This window comes from Penicillium malachiteum, assembly GCF_028827825.1.
Source record: "Penicillium malachiteum strain IBT 17515 chromosome Unknown utg000004l:1.0-4883003.0:1.0-4884900.0, whole genome shotgun sequence".
NCBI lineage: Eukaryota > Fungi > Ascomycota > Eurotiomycetes > Eurotiales > Aspergillaceae > Penicillium > Penicillium malachiteum.
The window spans coordinates 2,589,384-2,603,819 of NW_026643097.1; the positions used below are offsets into that span (position 1 = coordinate 2,589,384).

General features: G+C 46.6%; 6 protein-coding genes across 6 annotated transcripts; 3 read left to right on the forward strand and 3 right to left on the reverse strand.

The window, feature by feature from the left end:
• Window positions 1-976: 976 nt before the first annotated feature.
• On the reverse strand, window positions 977-4,667 carry N7483_009076 (histidine biosynthesis bifunctional protein hisB; the record flags this gene model as incomplete). Its single annotated transcript, XM_057092503.1, has 10 exons — window positions 977-1,066; window positions 1,126-2,562; window positions 2,628-2,762; window positions 3,227-3,306; window positions 3,348-3,423; window positions 3,481-3,568; window positions 3,627-3,759; window positions 3,821-4,182; window positions 4,242-4,587; window positions 4,646-4,667. The coding sequence occupies 10 exons, from the start codon at window positions 4,665-4,667 to the stop codon at window positions 977-979; spliced, it is 2,769 nt and encodes a 922-aa protein (XP_056943677.1).
• Window positions 4,668-5,073: 406 nt separating this feature from the next.
• N7483_009077 (putative autophagy ubiquitin-activating enzyme ApgG) lies at window positions 5,074-7,501 on the forward strand (the record flags this gene model as incomplete). Its single annotated transcript, XM_057092504.1, has 7 exons — window positions 5,074-5,264; window positions 5,327-5,435; window positions 5,493-6,208; window positions 6,273-6,417; window positions 6,479-6,946; window positions 6,997-7,359; window positions 7,421-7,501. The coding sequence occupies 7 exons, from the start codon at window positions 5,074-5,076 to the stop codon at window positions 7,499-7,501; spliced, it is 2,073 nt and encodes a 690-aa protein (XP_056943678.1).
• A 123-nt stretch (window positions 7,502-7,624) lies between these two features.
• On the reverse strand, window positions 7,625-8,777 carry N7483_009078 (RlmE family RNA methyltransferase; the record flags this gene model as incomplete). Its single annotated transcript, XM_057092505.1, has 5 exons — window positions 7,625-7,810; window positions 7,876-8,298; window positions 8,376-8,402; window positions 8,467-8,517; window positions 8,598-8,777. 5 exons carry the CDS (start codon window positions 8,775-8,777, stop codon window positions 7,625-7,627), a joined length of 867 nt encoding a protein of 288 aa, XP_056943679.1.
• Window positions 8,778-9,174: 397 nt separating this feature from the next.
• On the reverse strand, window positions 9,175-10,456 carry N7483_009079 (uncharacterized protein; the record flags this gene model as incomplete). The annotated part of the gene is made up of 2 exons (XM_057092506.1): window positions 9,175-10,356; window positions 10,424-10,456. 2 exons carry the CDS (start codon window positions 10,454-10,456, stop codon window positions 9,175-9,177), a joined length of 1,215 nt encoding a protein of 404 aa, XP_056943680.1.
• Window positions 10,457-10,692: 236 nt separating this feature from the next.
• On the forward strand, window positions 10,693-11,899 carry N7483_009080 (OST3/OST6 family protein; the record flags this gene model as incomplete). Its single annotated transcript, XM_057092507.1, has 4 exons — window positions 10,693-11,037; window positions 11,108-11,205; window positions 11,289-11,644; window positions 11,718-11,899. The coding sequence occupies 4 exons, from the start codon at window positions 10,693-10,695 to the stop codon at window positions 11,897-11,899; spliced, it is 981 nt and encodes a 326-aa protein (XP_056943681.1).
• A 745-nt stretch (window positions 11,900-12,644) lies between these two features.
• N7483_009081 (oligosaccharide translocation protein RFT1) lies at window positions 12,645-14,415 on the forward strand (the record flags this gene model as incomplete). The annotated part of the gene is made up of 3 exons (XM_057092508.1): window positions 12,645-13,354; window positions 13,417-14,259; window positions 14,325-14,415. 3 exons carry the CDS (start codon window positions 12,645-12,647, stop codon window positions 14,413-14,415), a joined length of 1,644 nt encoding a protein of 547 aa, XP_056943682.1.
• Window positions 14,416-14,436: the final 21 nt, after the last annotated feature.

Below are 14,436 nucleotides of genomic sequence, written 5' to 3' on the forward strand. Positions count from 1 at the left end.
AACCGAGAAGAAAGAGAAAAGAGAGAAATTTGGACCTCGGGTGAATTAGACCACGAGCTTAATGGGCTGGAAAACCGCGAGGGGAATACAGAATGATATGGGGAAAAGACAAGAGAGGCTGAGAGGTGAGAATAGAAAGGTTGTAACTCAGGTGGGTACAGATAGGAACCCAAGTGAAGAGCAAGCGCAAAGAAATAATCCAAATATCAGGTCAGTAGATTTAGGGAGGAATCCACGATCAATACTGAGTCTATCGATCGAAGAACAAAAAAATGATGAATTGTCAAAGGAATCTGTCTCTTGAAGGATGAGTGAGAGAGCACACTGCATACAAAGAGCAACTGAGGAATACAATTGTCGAAAATAGAAAATGTCGCTGCTGCTTGAATGGAGCCACCTCCGTCAACCTGGAGTCAGACCAATTCGGGCCAGAACCTTGAGTGAAGTGCTTGGTGTCGCTGCAATCAGGAATAGACCATGCCAGGACAGAACAGACCAGACCCAAAACCGCCAGTTTCTTAGTAATACGATGATATGTCGAGTGTTCCTAGGGAATGAGAAGATGTATACTGAAGGGGTGGTATGTTTCGAGGTTGGGGAGTGAAGCGTTTCGCCGGCGTGGGGGGTGAAGGAGGATGTTAAGAAGGAAAGGATGAAGTGAAGTTGGTGGCGAACGCGGAAAAGTCAGATGACACCGCTCCCTTTACCGCCTTTCATACCGCCTAATGTTATGTCATCAGGTGAGGGGCACTGTCCAAAACAGGCAACAGATCATCTCCTGCCCAGTGTTGTATACTCTGTAGTTACAATATACCTATACCTATACACTAGGTAGCCCTGGAGAGCAAGAAAGATACTCAAATATTCAGCGATAGAAAAAGAAAAAACAAGCAATTACGTGGTGAAAATTTCAAATGCTAAAAATGGGATATATTCAATTGATTCTATGTGCGATGTTAAGTTACCCTTTGAATCACTAGATCTCAGCCTCAAATTGTCGGACCAGGAATCCGTCATTTTGCAAGTAGTCCTTGACCTCGCTCACGGTGTATTCTCCACGGTGGAACTACACAATTATTAGTAACCATAAATTATGTCTTGGGCTCGATATAAATTTGAACTTACCATGCCAGCTCCCAGGGCAGCATCCGTAGAGGTCTTGTTGAAGACCTCTGCGAAATGACCAGGGTTTCCAGCTCCACTGGAAGCAATCACTGGAATCTTGATAGAGGCCTTCACATCATTGATAAGCTCCAGGTCAAATCCACTGTTGCTGCCATCCTTATCGATGCAGTTCAGCAGAATCTCTCCAGCGCCCATGGCCTCAACAGCCTGCACCAATTGTCGGACATCGATGTCACGAGTTTCTCGGCCACCCTTGACAGTGCATTGGTACCAGCAGTAGGATTGGCCAGCAGCATTAGGGTATGCGGTTTTCAATGTGTGGTGGTGAGTGTCCTCAGGGCGGTCTATATAGACACGCTTGGGATCCACGCTGACCACAACGGCCTGCTTTCCATAGGCTTGAGAGATAGTTTCAATGGCAGTGGTGCCACTCAACTTCTTGCCAGCTTGGTAATAGTCCTCAGCAGCGAAGACAGCGTCAGAACCAATGCTGACCTTGTCAGCGCCGGACTTGAAATACATTGTGGCCACGTCTAGCGCAGGGACGTGAGTGCCGTCGGTGTCCACGGCATCTTTGATTCCACCACCAATAGTCAATGGAACAAAAACTGTTTCTGATGTCCGCCGCAAGATTTCGAGCATGGGTGTGTCCGCGAGTGGGCAGTTTCGGAAGGAAGTAATGTTCAAGAATGTGACCTCATCTGAGCCTTGTTCATAGTACTTCTTGGCCATATCGACAGGCTTACCCAAATTTCGGACCTGGCCACCTGCATCCACTCCACTCTTTTCACGTACATCATATTGGTCTCCTTTTGTGACAACAAGATCACCGGAATCGTTTGTTCGCACATCCAGACAAGCAATAACTCGTCGAGTCAAACCGTCCTTCTTAGCAGCAAGCAATTCCTGAGGGAGAGTCTGGAACTGATCCCCAGTCAAGAAGGCGCGAATTGCTCGTAATCCCGCGACGCCACTCTTTTCGGGGTGGAATTGAGCACCAAAGATGTTTCCACGGCTAATCGCGCCAATGAATTCTTGTTCACCATAGGTAGCCGTGGCAACGGACCAACCGTCCTTCTCGAGAACACCGGGCTCGTAAAGAGCTGCGTAAGAGTGCACATAATAGTACTTGCTTGACGGCCTCAGGCCATAAAAGCTCTGCTCTTTCGCATCTCCGGTATTCAATGCAGAGTTCCATCCAATGTGTGGGACACTCTTCGTCGAATCATCAAATTTTTGAATGTAAACAGGAATCACACCCAGCCCTGGAACATTGGGGTCTTCTTCAGATCCCTGGAAAAGTGCCTGTAGACCAACGCAGATACCCATGAACGGCTTGCCCGCGCTAATATGTTCCCGGATTGGACCCAAAAAGCCGCCCTTTTCAAGTTGTGAGAGACAGTGACCGAAGTGACCGACACCGGGGAGAATCAATTTCTGTTCCAAGAAGAGAGTCACATTAGTAAATCGCACCAAGACCGACAAGCCTTCTACTAACGCACATCCGCATTCTTGACATCCTCGGGGGACTTGACCCATTCCACCTCATAACCAACTTGGTTAATCGCGTTAACCAGTGAGCGGATGTTGCCCGCAACGTAATCTAAAAGGTGAACGGTGGGCATGGCGAAGAATTTCTACCAAATGAATAGCAATTGGTAAACAGCAGAAGAAGAGGGGACGGAGTCATCGAGCCCCTCCAAAATTGACCCGCTGAGTCATTGGTCTTTTTTTTTTCTGCCTGGCAGAATGACTGATCCCGCAAGCGGCTGTTTACTTTCCCAGGGCTACCTGGGCAAGTGTCCTAGAACTTCTATCATACGAGAAGTTGAAGTTATACTATGTATGAAGTACTGGGTAGTTCTTTGTCGATGATGCCTCTACGAATATTTTGATTCAACAATACTTGGCATACAATGTTGTAAACTTGAAATGTTAATAGTCAATTGCCTCTATTCATCAGCTCCTTTCTATCTGATCTCTCCCCATGCTATCGCTTATATGCTAGGACTTCAAATGTTGAATAGATGTTATAAAAGTATAAAAGATATGATCATGCATTCATGTCAGAATATATGAACTTTGGTCATGGATTGGTGACCGATTCGTCAGACTCTTGTAAATAGATGAGTCCATTAGAGGGCTGCTCGGTTTCCAAATGTACAAATGTTAGCAATAAAACTGCAGATCAAGCACCTGGGCAGGCATTTACGCGGGGAGACATATGATGTAAGTAGGGACTCTTACCGGGCTGAATTGACGTAAGCGTACACCTGCAGACTCAAGAATAGCAGCGCTCTGGACAAGGGTCATTAGTAAAGATCTAGTAGATTGAACAGGCGATCCTATACGCACATCTTTGTCCATGTTGTATCCTTGCGAGTACACAACTTCCGAAATACCGACTTGGGCAATTTTGACGGTGCAGGTCAAGCATGGACACCTAAAACGAAGTCACAAATCAACTCGAACTCGTTTAAAGCCAGTACCCAAGGACTTACGTATCACAGTAGAGAATTGCCCCTTCTCTAATACGCTCTCGGCCGGCTTCCAGGAGGGCGTTTTCTTCGGCGTGGAGACATAGACAGGTGGACAGTCCAACTCCACCACCATCTCCGCGGTTGCAGCGAGGACCTTGAGAAAGAAAGAAAGTTAGCGACCTAATACATCCAGGATATTGTTGAATTTTCCATACATCCACCTTCGTTGCAATTTGCGAGATGTCGGGGTGTTCCGTTATAACCAGTACTAATAACTCGACGTTCTCTAACTAGAACACAACCAACTCGTCGTTTCATGCAATTACTTCTTTGCGCCGCAAGCGATGCAAGCTGCATGAAGTATTGGTCCCAGTTTGGTCGCAGCCGTTGCTCATCCGCAAGATCAAGAGCCTTAAGAGAATTATGAAGTTCATCTACAGATGACGATGAGTTGAAGAGGCGCACTTGGGCTTTATCTGTGAGATAGACACGCCCAATATCCTTCTGATAGAGATGACGATCATTCCACAGAACAAATTTCTCAAGGTCTGGAGGATCAAGTTGTCTTCTCCAGCATCTAGGAGAACACAAAACATCAGTCGGAATCACCCTTATATGTATAATAGGGCCACCCACCGATCGGAAAACCGTTTCCAACGAAGACTGACTGGAGCATCTACACTGACGAGAAGGAAAAAGGGTCGCAAAAGAAATCGGTCTAAAGTTGTGCCATCCGCGATATCTGTGGTCACCCAATGTTCCTGCCACCTCTTGGTCACGAAATCCAACAGAGCATCGGCGGTTTGAAAGACGAATTCCGACTTGGAATCCCCATTCTTCTTAATTTCTGATGCGTGGAGTCGTGGGTCATCATCTGAGTCTTCGGCGAAATGGTGGGGAGGCTTTTCCGCCAGCTCTAAGAGCTGGAATCCTTGGTGTTGAATCAGATACTCGGCTATCGTATGCTTACCCGCACAGATGCCTTGGTAATCATAGTCAATATTTGAGTTAATAAGAGGCGGAGTTAATATCCTGCTGACCTCCGCATAAACCGATGAGCATGTTTGAATGGAAACGATCAGATTCCTCTGGTTTCACGAGACTGATTTTGATTTTTTCTCTCCGTAAATGGTAATTTGTTTTCCGTCGTTTTTGTTTTTTGATCGGAATACTCCAAAGTACAGTCGAGGGAAAGAAAACAAGAGAGAGAGAGAGAGAGTTGAAAAAAAAATTATATAAATAGTCACGCGTCTTGGGCACGCGGATTAAATGGTTCGCGTGTTGTGTGCCCAGTGACAATAAGAAGCGATTACATCACCCCCCGCTTTACCTAGGTACTAACTCCCCCTCACTCCCCACTTTCACTTCTATACACTCTATTGAATCTACTCCAAGTCTCAGATCTATTTAATATAAGAGATCAAACCTACCAAAGTCCTGCAGAGGAACGGAATGATCTAGGATCAAAATGCAATACACTCCATTTGCCTCTGATATCGAGTTGCCATTCTATACAGCTCTGGCCTCACACAAGATCAACCATGATAAGCTTGATGACTCGGCTCGCCCCGTATTGGGGCTCTATGAAATCCGTTCCACAGACCCAGAAAATAACTCATGTCGAATGCAAATACATGGAAATGCTTTGACGAACGTTGAGTATGAATCTCCCGAGTGACCGGAAACATGTTTTTTTTTGTCAGCACTAATTTGAAGATCAGGGCACCTGGCGGGTTATACCGAGGGGAGGGCATAATTAAGAATTTCAACACGATCGAGGAGTATCGTAACGTGGATAAGTCCCAAATGATTCTAAAGTCTGGGAAAACCGTACGACAATACCTTGCCCACCTGAGATACTGATATTGACTGATTGACACTCGTTAGGTTTGGGAAGCCATTAACGATGGAACAATTTATTCCTGCCCCTCTCTACTTTCTTCATTCATCATTCTATCGTTCGCGGACTTGAAAAAATACAAGTTCTACTACTGGTTTGCCTTTCCCGCCCTACATTCGGATCCGTCGTGGATATTATCCACCGAACCTGAATCGAGTTCCAGCCAGAACGATGCAGCTGCAACACCCGGAGAACATTTATCATCTGATGAAAGCACCGCTCTTGTAGAAGCCGTTCAGACCTGGAGCTACGGTGTAGATGATCGTCAACGGGGATTCTTTTTGGCTCGAAAGCAAAAAAGGTCCTCGGGTTCAACAACGCAGAGCACCTGGCAGGTTGCAGCTTTATCAGAATATGAAAATGGCTTCTTCACTGGTGCTGCCCTTAAGGATCGCTATGTGTGCTTCGCAGATCCGTCCAACTACGATACTGCTCCGGGTTGGATGTTGCGGAACCTCCTAGTACTAATTAAGCAACGATGGAAGCTTAATAAAGTACAAATTTTGAGGTATCGCGATGTTCAATCTAAACGTGATCAGGCTCGCAGTGTAATTCTTCGACTGGAGTCTAAGCCAAAGTTGGATTCGATCGCAGAGAAATTACCCGAAAACCAGCCACCCAAAATAACAGGCTGGGAGCGCAATCCAGCTCAGAAGTTGGCCGGGCGGATTGTTAATTTGACCGAGTACATGGATCCTGTCAGGTACGGCTAACTTTCTATCTGTCGAGCTGGAGGCACGGTGACTAATATTGCATTTCCTTATCAGACTCGCAGACCAGTCCGTCGATCTCAATCTCAAACTCATGAAATGGCGGATAAGCCCGTCGTTGAATCTGGAGAAGATCAAGAACACCAAATGTCTCCTACTAGGAGCAGGCACTTTAGGGAGTTATGTCGCTCGGAATTTATTGGTAGGTGTCTCATGAAATGATCGTGCGTTGGGGCAAAGAAACCAAACTTACACGAAGTTAGGGCTGGGGGGTTAAAAAAATCACATTTGTCGACAAGGGCACAGTTTCGTTCTCTAACCCCGTCAGGCAGCCATTATTTACATTTACAGATTGCCTGAATGGTGGAGTGTCCAAAGCTACTCGTGCATCGCAGGCCTTGACTGAGATCTACCCCGGGGTGGAGACCGCAGGCCATACTATTTCTGTCCCCATGGCTGGTCACCCAATCGTTGATGAAAATACGACACGGCGAGATTTCGAGACCCTCAAGGCTCTCATTGATGAGCATGATGCCGTCTTCCTTCTCATGGACACTCGAGAATCACGCTGGTTACCGACAGTCATGGGAAAGGCAGCAGGAAAAATTGTCATGAATGCAGCCTTGGGCTTTGACTCTTTTGTTGTGATGCGACATGGTGGTGAAATTGTCTCAGATCCACCAACTGATCTTGGGTGCTACTTCTGCAATGACGTTGTGGCGCCAGCAAACGTGAGCATCCTTCCGGAGATTCAAAGATTGTATAGCTGACCACCCGATAGTCTATCAAGGATCAAACCCTTGACCAACAATGTACTGTTACTCGGCCTGGAGTCGCTCCTATTGCATCTGCTCTTTTGGTAGAACTCATGGTCTCCATCTTGCAGCACCCGCAAGGTGTTAATGCGCCGGCGCCCATGAGCCGAAATGACGAGCCCGGTGATCACCCTCTCGGGTTGGTACCCCATCAGATCAGAGGGTTCCTCTCCACCTATGAGAATATCACAGTTACTGGAAAGAGCTACTCTTGCTGTAGTGCTTGCTCAGAAAAAGTGACGATTGCGTACAAGGAAGAAGGCTGGGGCTTTGTGCGAAGAGCCTTAAATGAGCGGGGATATGTTGAGGAATTGAGTGGACTCAAAGAGGTGAGATAACCACAGTGGAAGTTCCTCAGTCTGTTTATCGGTAATCCTAATCTAGAACTAGGTTCAAGAGAAGGCTGAAGCAGCCATAGCTGACCTTGACTGGGATGAGGCGTCAGAGAATGAGGAGATGGAAGTCATCTAGGTCAATATGCCATAATGAAGCTTTAATTCCGTTTTCACAGCCTGCGATTCAGACCGACGAAAAACGCCTCCTTCGATTCCTGATTGAGGGATTTAGCAAACCTTATATAGCCCCTGGGGGGGCTTAGCACACAAAAGGACGACTTACGCTGCGGGAGGACTCGGGTTTGAGTCGATGGACTTTTTGAAATAAGTCCTTCAGGCTTTTTTCTAGCTCTTTGTCCTCTGCACCTTGATAGAATTTGCAAACAAAGTGTCCTCCGATCTTCAGGACATCCGAGCTAAATTGTAAAGCAGCGTTGCAGAGATCCTTCCGAGTGTTAGCGGGAACATACAAAGGGCTTATTCCAGCCATCATGAATCAATTGATCATACCATACTACCGGCGTGGTCCCTAAAGTTGTTGCCGCTAGTGTTCATCATCCTGTTATAAGGATTACTTAGACTTCGTTTCCAGAAACCAGATGTCTGGAGCCAGGGTTCGGACATATCGCTGAGGACCACATCTACCGTTCTTTCAAGGGTCCTTTTCTCTTCCTCTGAAACTTCTTCTGCAATCTTGTTCTGTGCCAACGCCTGATCTAACCCCACTCCAGGCTCTAATGAACTGACGCCGGAATCATGACTGGCCTCGCGCAGTCTACCTCGGTTGGGATTGCGCAGAAAGTCTTGAATATACGCTTGGATCTCGGGCGCGAGAAAGTTCCCTTGGATGGTGGATACGCCTTTCGGAGGTTGAGCTGGAATGATATCGACGCCTAGAACTCGTCCGTCCGGTTGGGTGCGGTTGACAGCCACCTGCAGTATTTAGCGTGGATCGTCGAGAATGGGCTGGAATGTTGCCATTCTCAAATTTTGCTTCTTCTTTCACTCACTTGTGACCATGATCCAGGTGCATACCCCTATTATGAATGTGTATTAGCGTTCAATGAACTTGAATCGTTTCGTACAAAGGATAGGTCCTACCAGATCCACGACAGTTTGCCCTCGTTTGAATATCCGGTATTTCTCGTCAATCTACAATGTGAAATATTAATATTAGAGCTTAATCTAATTGGACATCCAATATCCACTCAATAAATTGATCTTCACGGTACCTGTAGGAGCTTGAAGGCTGCACGGCTTTTTAGACCTTGAACGGCGGCTTCTCGAGTGAACTGGTCCTTAAGCTGACGAGCTTGCCAGCGCTTCGACGATGATAATCGGATTTGGCCGAGCAAGTTTGTACTCTCAAAGATTCTCAAAGGCCGCCACAACGGGGACACTATGAAAATCATGATGTCTGGTCGATGTGTCAAGATTATTGTTGAATAATTGAACCCCAGGTTTCAGGGTCGTTGGAATCTTGACATTCGGAACCAGTGGAGATTTAAGTTCTGCCGGCAGAAAGCTCTCCGCATATGCAAAGAGTGTATCCGCCTGCAGGGTCCGATCCAGGTACACATCCACATCCATACTTAGTTTGCTCCCGAGGTCTAATTTAATACTGGAATTATTCAAATGTTGTACCGGTATAAACCCGGAGTTCTACGACGGAAAACGTTTGAATGGAAGTTAGATTCTTACAAATTACATTATCAATGGATCCATGGACATTCCCACCACATTACACAGCACGCGCAAAGCCATGTAGATTGCACTAAATAGGCAAGACTGATAATCAATTTCGGGCCATCATCGCTTACGATCTCGCTTCAGAGGTGAGAATCCACCAAATCCTAGTGTTCTAGGATTCCTGTCACCAGCCGATGTACTAAGTATCGGAGCAGTTGGGAGCCCAGAGGAGCGTCCGGCTCCAAGCCCAACTTTGCGAGCTGGTTTTCTGCTCTCCAAAAAATCTTCTTCATCATCTTCGAAGAGAGCGTGATCCCTTTGGGCTCCAAGCTTACGCTTCTTGGGCTTTGCTTGCTCTTGCTCTGGCGCTTGAATTTGCAGCTCATCTGCATCCTTGAGAGGTACCTTCCCAGTAGACTTTTTTATGACTTTCTTTGGCTTATCTGCGACCTCTGTTGAGGCGGAATTTCCTTCTCGCGGCTTAGGTTTTGCCTTTTTTCCTTTAACAGGCCCAGGTCCCCATGCCACACGCGGTTGATCCGTAGGCGATGAGCTAAGAGCAACAAGGTGAGAGGAGATTTTAGGCTGAAGTGGTGAACCACTATCTGCCATCGCCTGGTTGACTTCTTTCTCATCTAGATCTGACAGCTCCGGGCTATCTAGAGAATCTAGCGAACCACCAGTGCGGTTCAAAAACGGTGTTATAGAAAATGCTGATTTATCGCCGGGCAATGCTGACTGTCTTTTGATCTTTTCTTGCACTTTAATAGCTCCAGGTGTTGCGATTGTTAGCCCACTATGATGATCTGAGCTGAGCCCAGGGCGTTGTAAAGGAATTGTTCGAGACTGGGGCTCAGTACTAGCACCATCGTGATTCTTAGTGGTGCTTCGCTTCTGTTGCAAATTGTGTTGAGCTTCTTGAAGTTTGTCCTTTACAGACTGGAGCTGCTTTCGAAGTGTTTCGATCTTGGTTTCAAAGACTGTCCGTTGACTTTCAAACTCTGTTTTCTGCTGCCGCATTTCTTGTGCGTATTGTTGATTCACTCGCGTGTGTCTTACAAGATCGCTCTGTAGTTGTGCAATCTGTGCCAGTAGCTTATCAATCTCCGTCGCGTGTGCAGACCCGCGTAGCTGCTGATTGGCTTGGTCTAACTGGGAGCGTAGATTGTCGCTCTCAAACTGAAGCAGAAGGTTTTCCATACGTCTGAAACGATCTTTCTCCATATCTAGGAGATGCGTAGAATCCGAAAGTGCCTTCTCATATTCTTTTTCGAGGCGTACTGTCTTAATGGACATCTCACACTAAACATTCGGACAGGTCAGTATTAACAAGCACAAGCAGTAAAAATACCAACAGTAATACACGTACGTCCAAAATAGACAAGTCTGTAGTTGCTGCCATTTTTGCTTCTTCTGAATGAATTGCTGCGTAAATCCAGAATAAATGATAAGCTGCTAGAAAGCTCTCTGCGCTTGAAGCCGCGATGTAATGACCCACTATCGACGCGTCGTGTGCCCAGGTGAGCGGGGACCCCTTACGTAATGGGGCCACCTTTCAACTCCAACGTGGAAGACGGAGTCTACACTTGCACTTCTTTCAATGCTTGTAAAGCTCCATCTTTCAGCCTCAATGCCAAAATGAAGCCCTGGAACACCCTTTTTCTATTGTTCTCTCTTCTGTCTGGTGTGATTGCTGCCAAGCCATCCGCAGACAGGTTCCAAAAATACCAGGCCATCTCTCGCTCCAGTCCTATTGACCTGGATAGTGCCGCTTTTGAGGAGCTTACAGCAGCCCCTCGTGACTACTATGCAGCAGTTATCCTTACAGCTTTGGATGCCCGCTATGGCTGCTTGATGTGTCGAGAATTTGAGACTGAATGGGACCTGATCTCTCGCAGCTGGAACAAAGGCTCCAAGCCCGATGGGTTGAAGGTGGTCTTTGGTACAGTTGACTTTGACCAAGGCAAAGCTGTTTTCCAAAAGGTTCAAGCCCAATTTGGAGAAATCAAGTTATCATCAATATCCTGACATTTTCGACTTACACCTCAAATAGTACATGCTTCAAACCGCTCCAGTTCTCCTCCTGTTTCCTCCCACTGTCGGACCTTTTGCGAAGCTTGAAGCGGATCCAGCTCGATTCGATTTTACAGGGTAAGTCAAGGCAGGATAATCTGACAAGCCCTCAGATCTAGGCCCGTATGAAACATTCCCTTACACTGATTTCATCCTTCCAGTCCAATCAACGCCGATCAGCTCTACTCGTGGATCAACCGACACCTCCCCGATGGCCCCAAGCCTCCCTTGGTCCGACCAGTAAACTACATGCGCATCGTCTCCGGAATCACCATCCTACTGGGTACTATTACCTTGTTTACAGTGATTTATCCTTACCTCTTGCCAATTATTCAGAACCGCAACATCTGGGCAGCTATCAGCCTGATCGCCATTCTTCTATTTACAAGTGGCCAGATGTTCAACCACATTCGCAAGGTTCCCTATGTGGCTGGTAATGGCCAAGGTGGTGTCAGCTACTTCGCTGGTGGGTTCCAGAATCAGTTCGGCTTGGAAACACAAATTGTGGCTGCTATCTGTAAGTGGCACTTTGAAATTGTCTTGTCTTGACATTTGTTCATGCTCTAACTACTACTTTTTTTTTCACATAGATGCCGTTCTCTCCTTCTCCACCATTGCTCTTGCCATCAAGGTCCCCCGCATGGAAGATGCTAAGGGACAGCAATTGGCTGTGTTGATCTGGGGAGGTGTTCTCTTTGGCACCTACAGCATGCTTCTCAGCGTGTTCAAGTTCAAGAACGGAGGCTATCCCTTTTACCTGCCTCCATTTTAAACTTGTCTCTCTTACCTCTTCGGTGGCTGCCCACACAATCCGCCCTCGGGGTAGTCGCTGATATTGGATTTATCATAACATCAACTTGATGCATGGGATGTTTGGTCGTGTGGACCCAATTTTACCATTCTTCCTAAATGCATTGTCGCCGGCGACACATTGTATTTCACTGTATACTCACTCGTAGATCAACTAGCAAAGATCTCAGTCTATCGGTTTGGCAAAAATATTTGCTAAATGCATTTGGATGTTCATGACCAGCGTTTAATCGTAACCCGAAGATGTAGCCTGTATAGTTCCTGACATCTCGGTAGAAAAACTTCGACATGAAGTTGAAACGATTCATCAATTACTAAAATTCCAACGCCTATCACGGCTTCTACCTACTAGTAACAATAATGTTCTTGGCCCCGATAACAATGATTCACCTGGGCAAGGGCTTATTGGAAACAATTACTCAACTGCCCGGCACTGGCAACCCTGGAGGTGGACTCTCCGCCGTGATTGTCGATTATGTAACCGGTATAAAGCCGCACCATGGATGTGGATGTTGTACTTCGTTCCTCTTACTAGTACTACCTAGCCTCCCCTTCTTACCTCAATCAACTGGATATTCTTAACGGGGCTCCTATCTTTTGAGTTAATTTATTCTGCTCTTCGTGGGCATCTTGAGCCCTCCCCCCCGCATCGAAGGAAAAATCACCTTTTCGGGACACGTTGATCAATTCCATTCCGTCCATGCAATATGGCGGGACCCAGCGAAGCCCAAGTGGGCAACATGCTGGCCTCATCTGCCACAGGCACGACGTTCTTGATCCTAATACAGGTTGCGTCTAGAATGTTTACATTCCTCTCAAACCAGCTGATCTTGCGAGCTTTATCACCTATGGTACTCGGGATTGCTGCTCAGCTTGAACTTTATCAAGTCTCGATTTTGTACTTCTCAAGGGAGAGTATTCGCATGGCTATCCAGCGACAGCCACTTGGTGCCAAAACCTCGAAGTTACAATCGACTGCATCTCAGTCGATCGTGAACATCTCTTATTTGAGCCCCCTTCTGGGAATTGCCGCAACAACTGTGTTTACTATACTTTATCAGCACTTTGCCCCCGAAAAGGCCTTGGAAACCTCTTTCTTCAACGCCAGCGTGATTATCACCGGGCTGGCGGCACTCATGGAACTGACCATTGAGCCCTTCTTTGCAATCATTCAACAACAGATGTTGTATCAAAAACGCGCAGTGGTTGAAATGCCAGCTGCATTCATGAAAAGTTTTACAACTTGCACCATTTTCTTGTACACATTCCGCACAGGCCAGCAGTCTGGTGGGGCTTTACCTTTTGCATTTGGCCATCTGAGTTATTCTATTACACTTGTTGTGGGATACTGTGCACTCTTACTCCCACGATCGAGCGAGCGACGCTTTTCATTTCTTCCCGTGCTCATTAAAGACAGGTAATGACATATAACTCTCTGAAATTGGATATCACAAACAACACTAATTTTTCGTTCAGCAGAGCTGGAGCTGAATATTTCTTGGGTCGGTTCTCTAGAAAATTAAGCTCGCTTGCAGCCAGCCTGTTTTTCCAGTCTGTTGTAAAGCACCTCCTCACGCAAGGTGACTCCATGATGCTTGCTGCTATGGCCAGTCTGGAGGATCAAGGAATCTACTCACTGGCATCGAACTATGGCGGTCTTATCGCACGCATCATGTTCCAGCCTCTGGAAGAGAGCAGTCGTAATCTATTTTCGAGACTCCTCAGTCCAGATGAGACTGGGAAGCGAAATATCACACAAGTTCGCTTTGCAAAGCAACACCTCACCGATTTGCTTCGCGCTTACCAACTGCTCTTAGTACTTGTCTTCCCTATTGGCCCCATTGTGGTGGCACAAGGACTCCATCTCTTAGGAAGTCGTCAGTGGGCTTCGCCTCAAGTCGGGGACCTTCTATCATTGTATTGTTATTATATCCCGTTCCTCGCCTTCAATGGCATTACCGAGGCGTTTGTGGCATCTGCAGCAAGTCCAAAGGAGATTCGTCACCAAGCCATCTGGATGGGTGCCTTTTCTGTGTGCTATGCCTTGGCTGCCTATCTTTTTCTAGAAGTTTGGTTCATGGGGGCTTATGGGTTGGTTTTGGCTAATATTGTGAATATGGCGGTTCGCATTCTGTGGAGCTATATGTTCATCCGATCATATCTTGCACAACACGAAGGAGGTCTTCGTGTTGCGGATGTGAGTATTCATCCTGTCAGTTATGTCTTGGGAATTCTGGCAACCGTCACTATGATCACACAGGGATTATCGGCTGCCGATCAGGATCTACTTACAGTCATCGCATTCAGCGGTACTTATGCACTGTCCATGCAAGTCATCCAAACTACACCTATAGGATTTTTCAGGAGATGTCTAACGAATTTCATAGTGTGTATGTTGAGAGAGAGTATCTCACAGGACAGGCGATGCGGCTTATTGAGATGGTTCATTCTCGCAAAAAAGGCACTAAGGCTGAATAGCGGTCTAAGGAATATGATGTA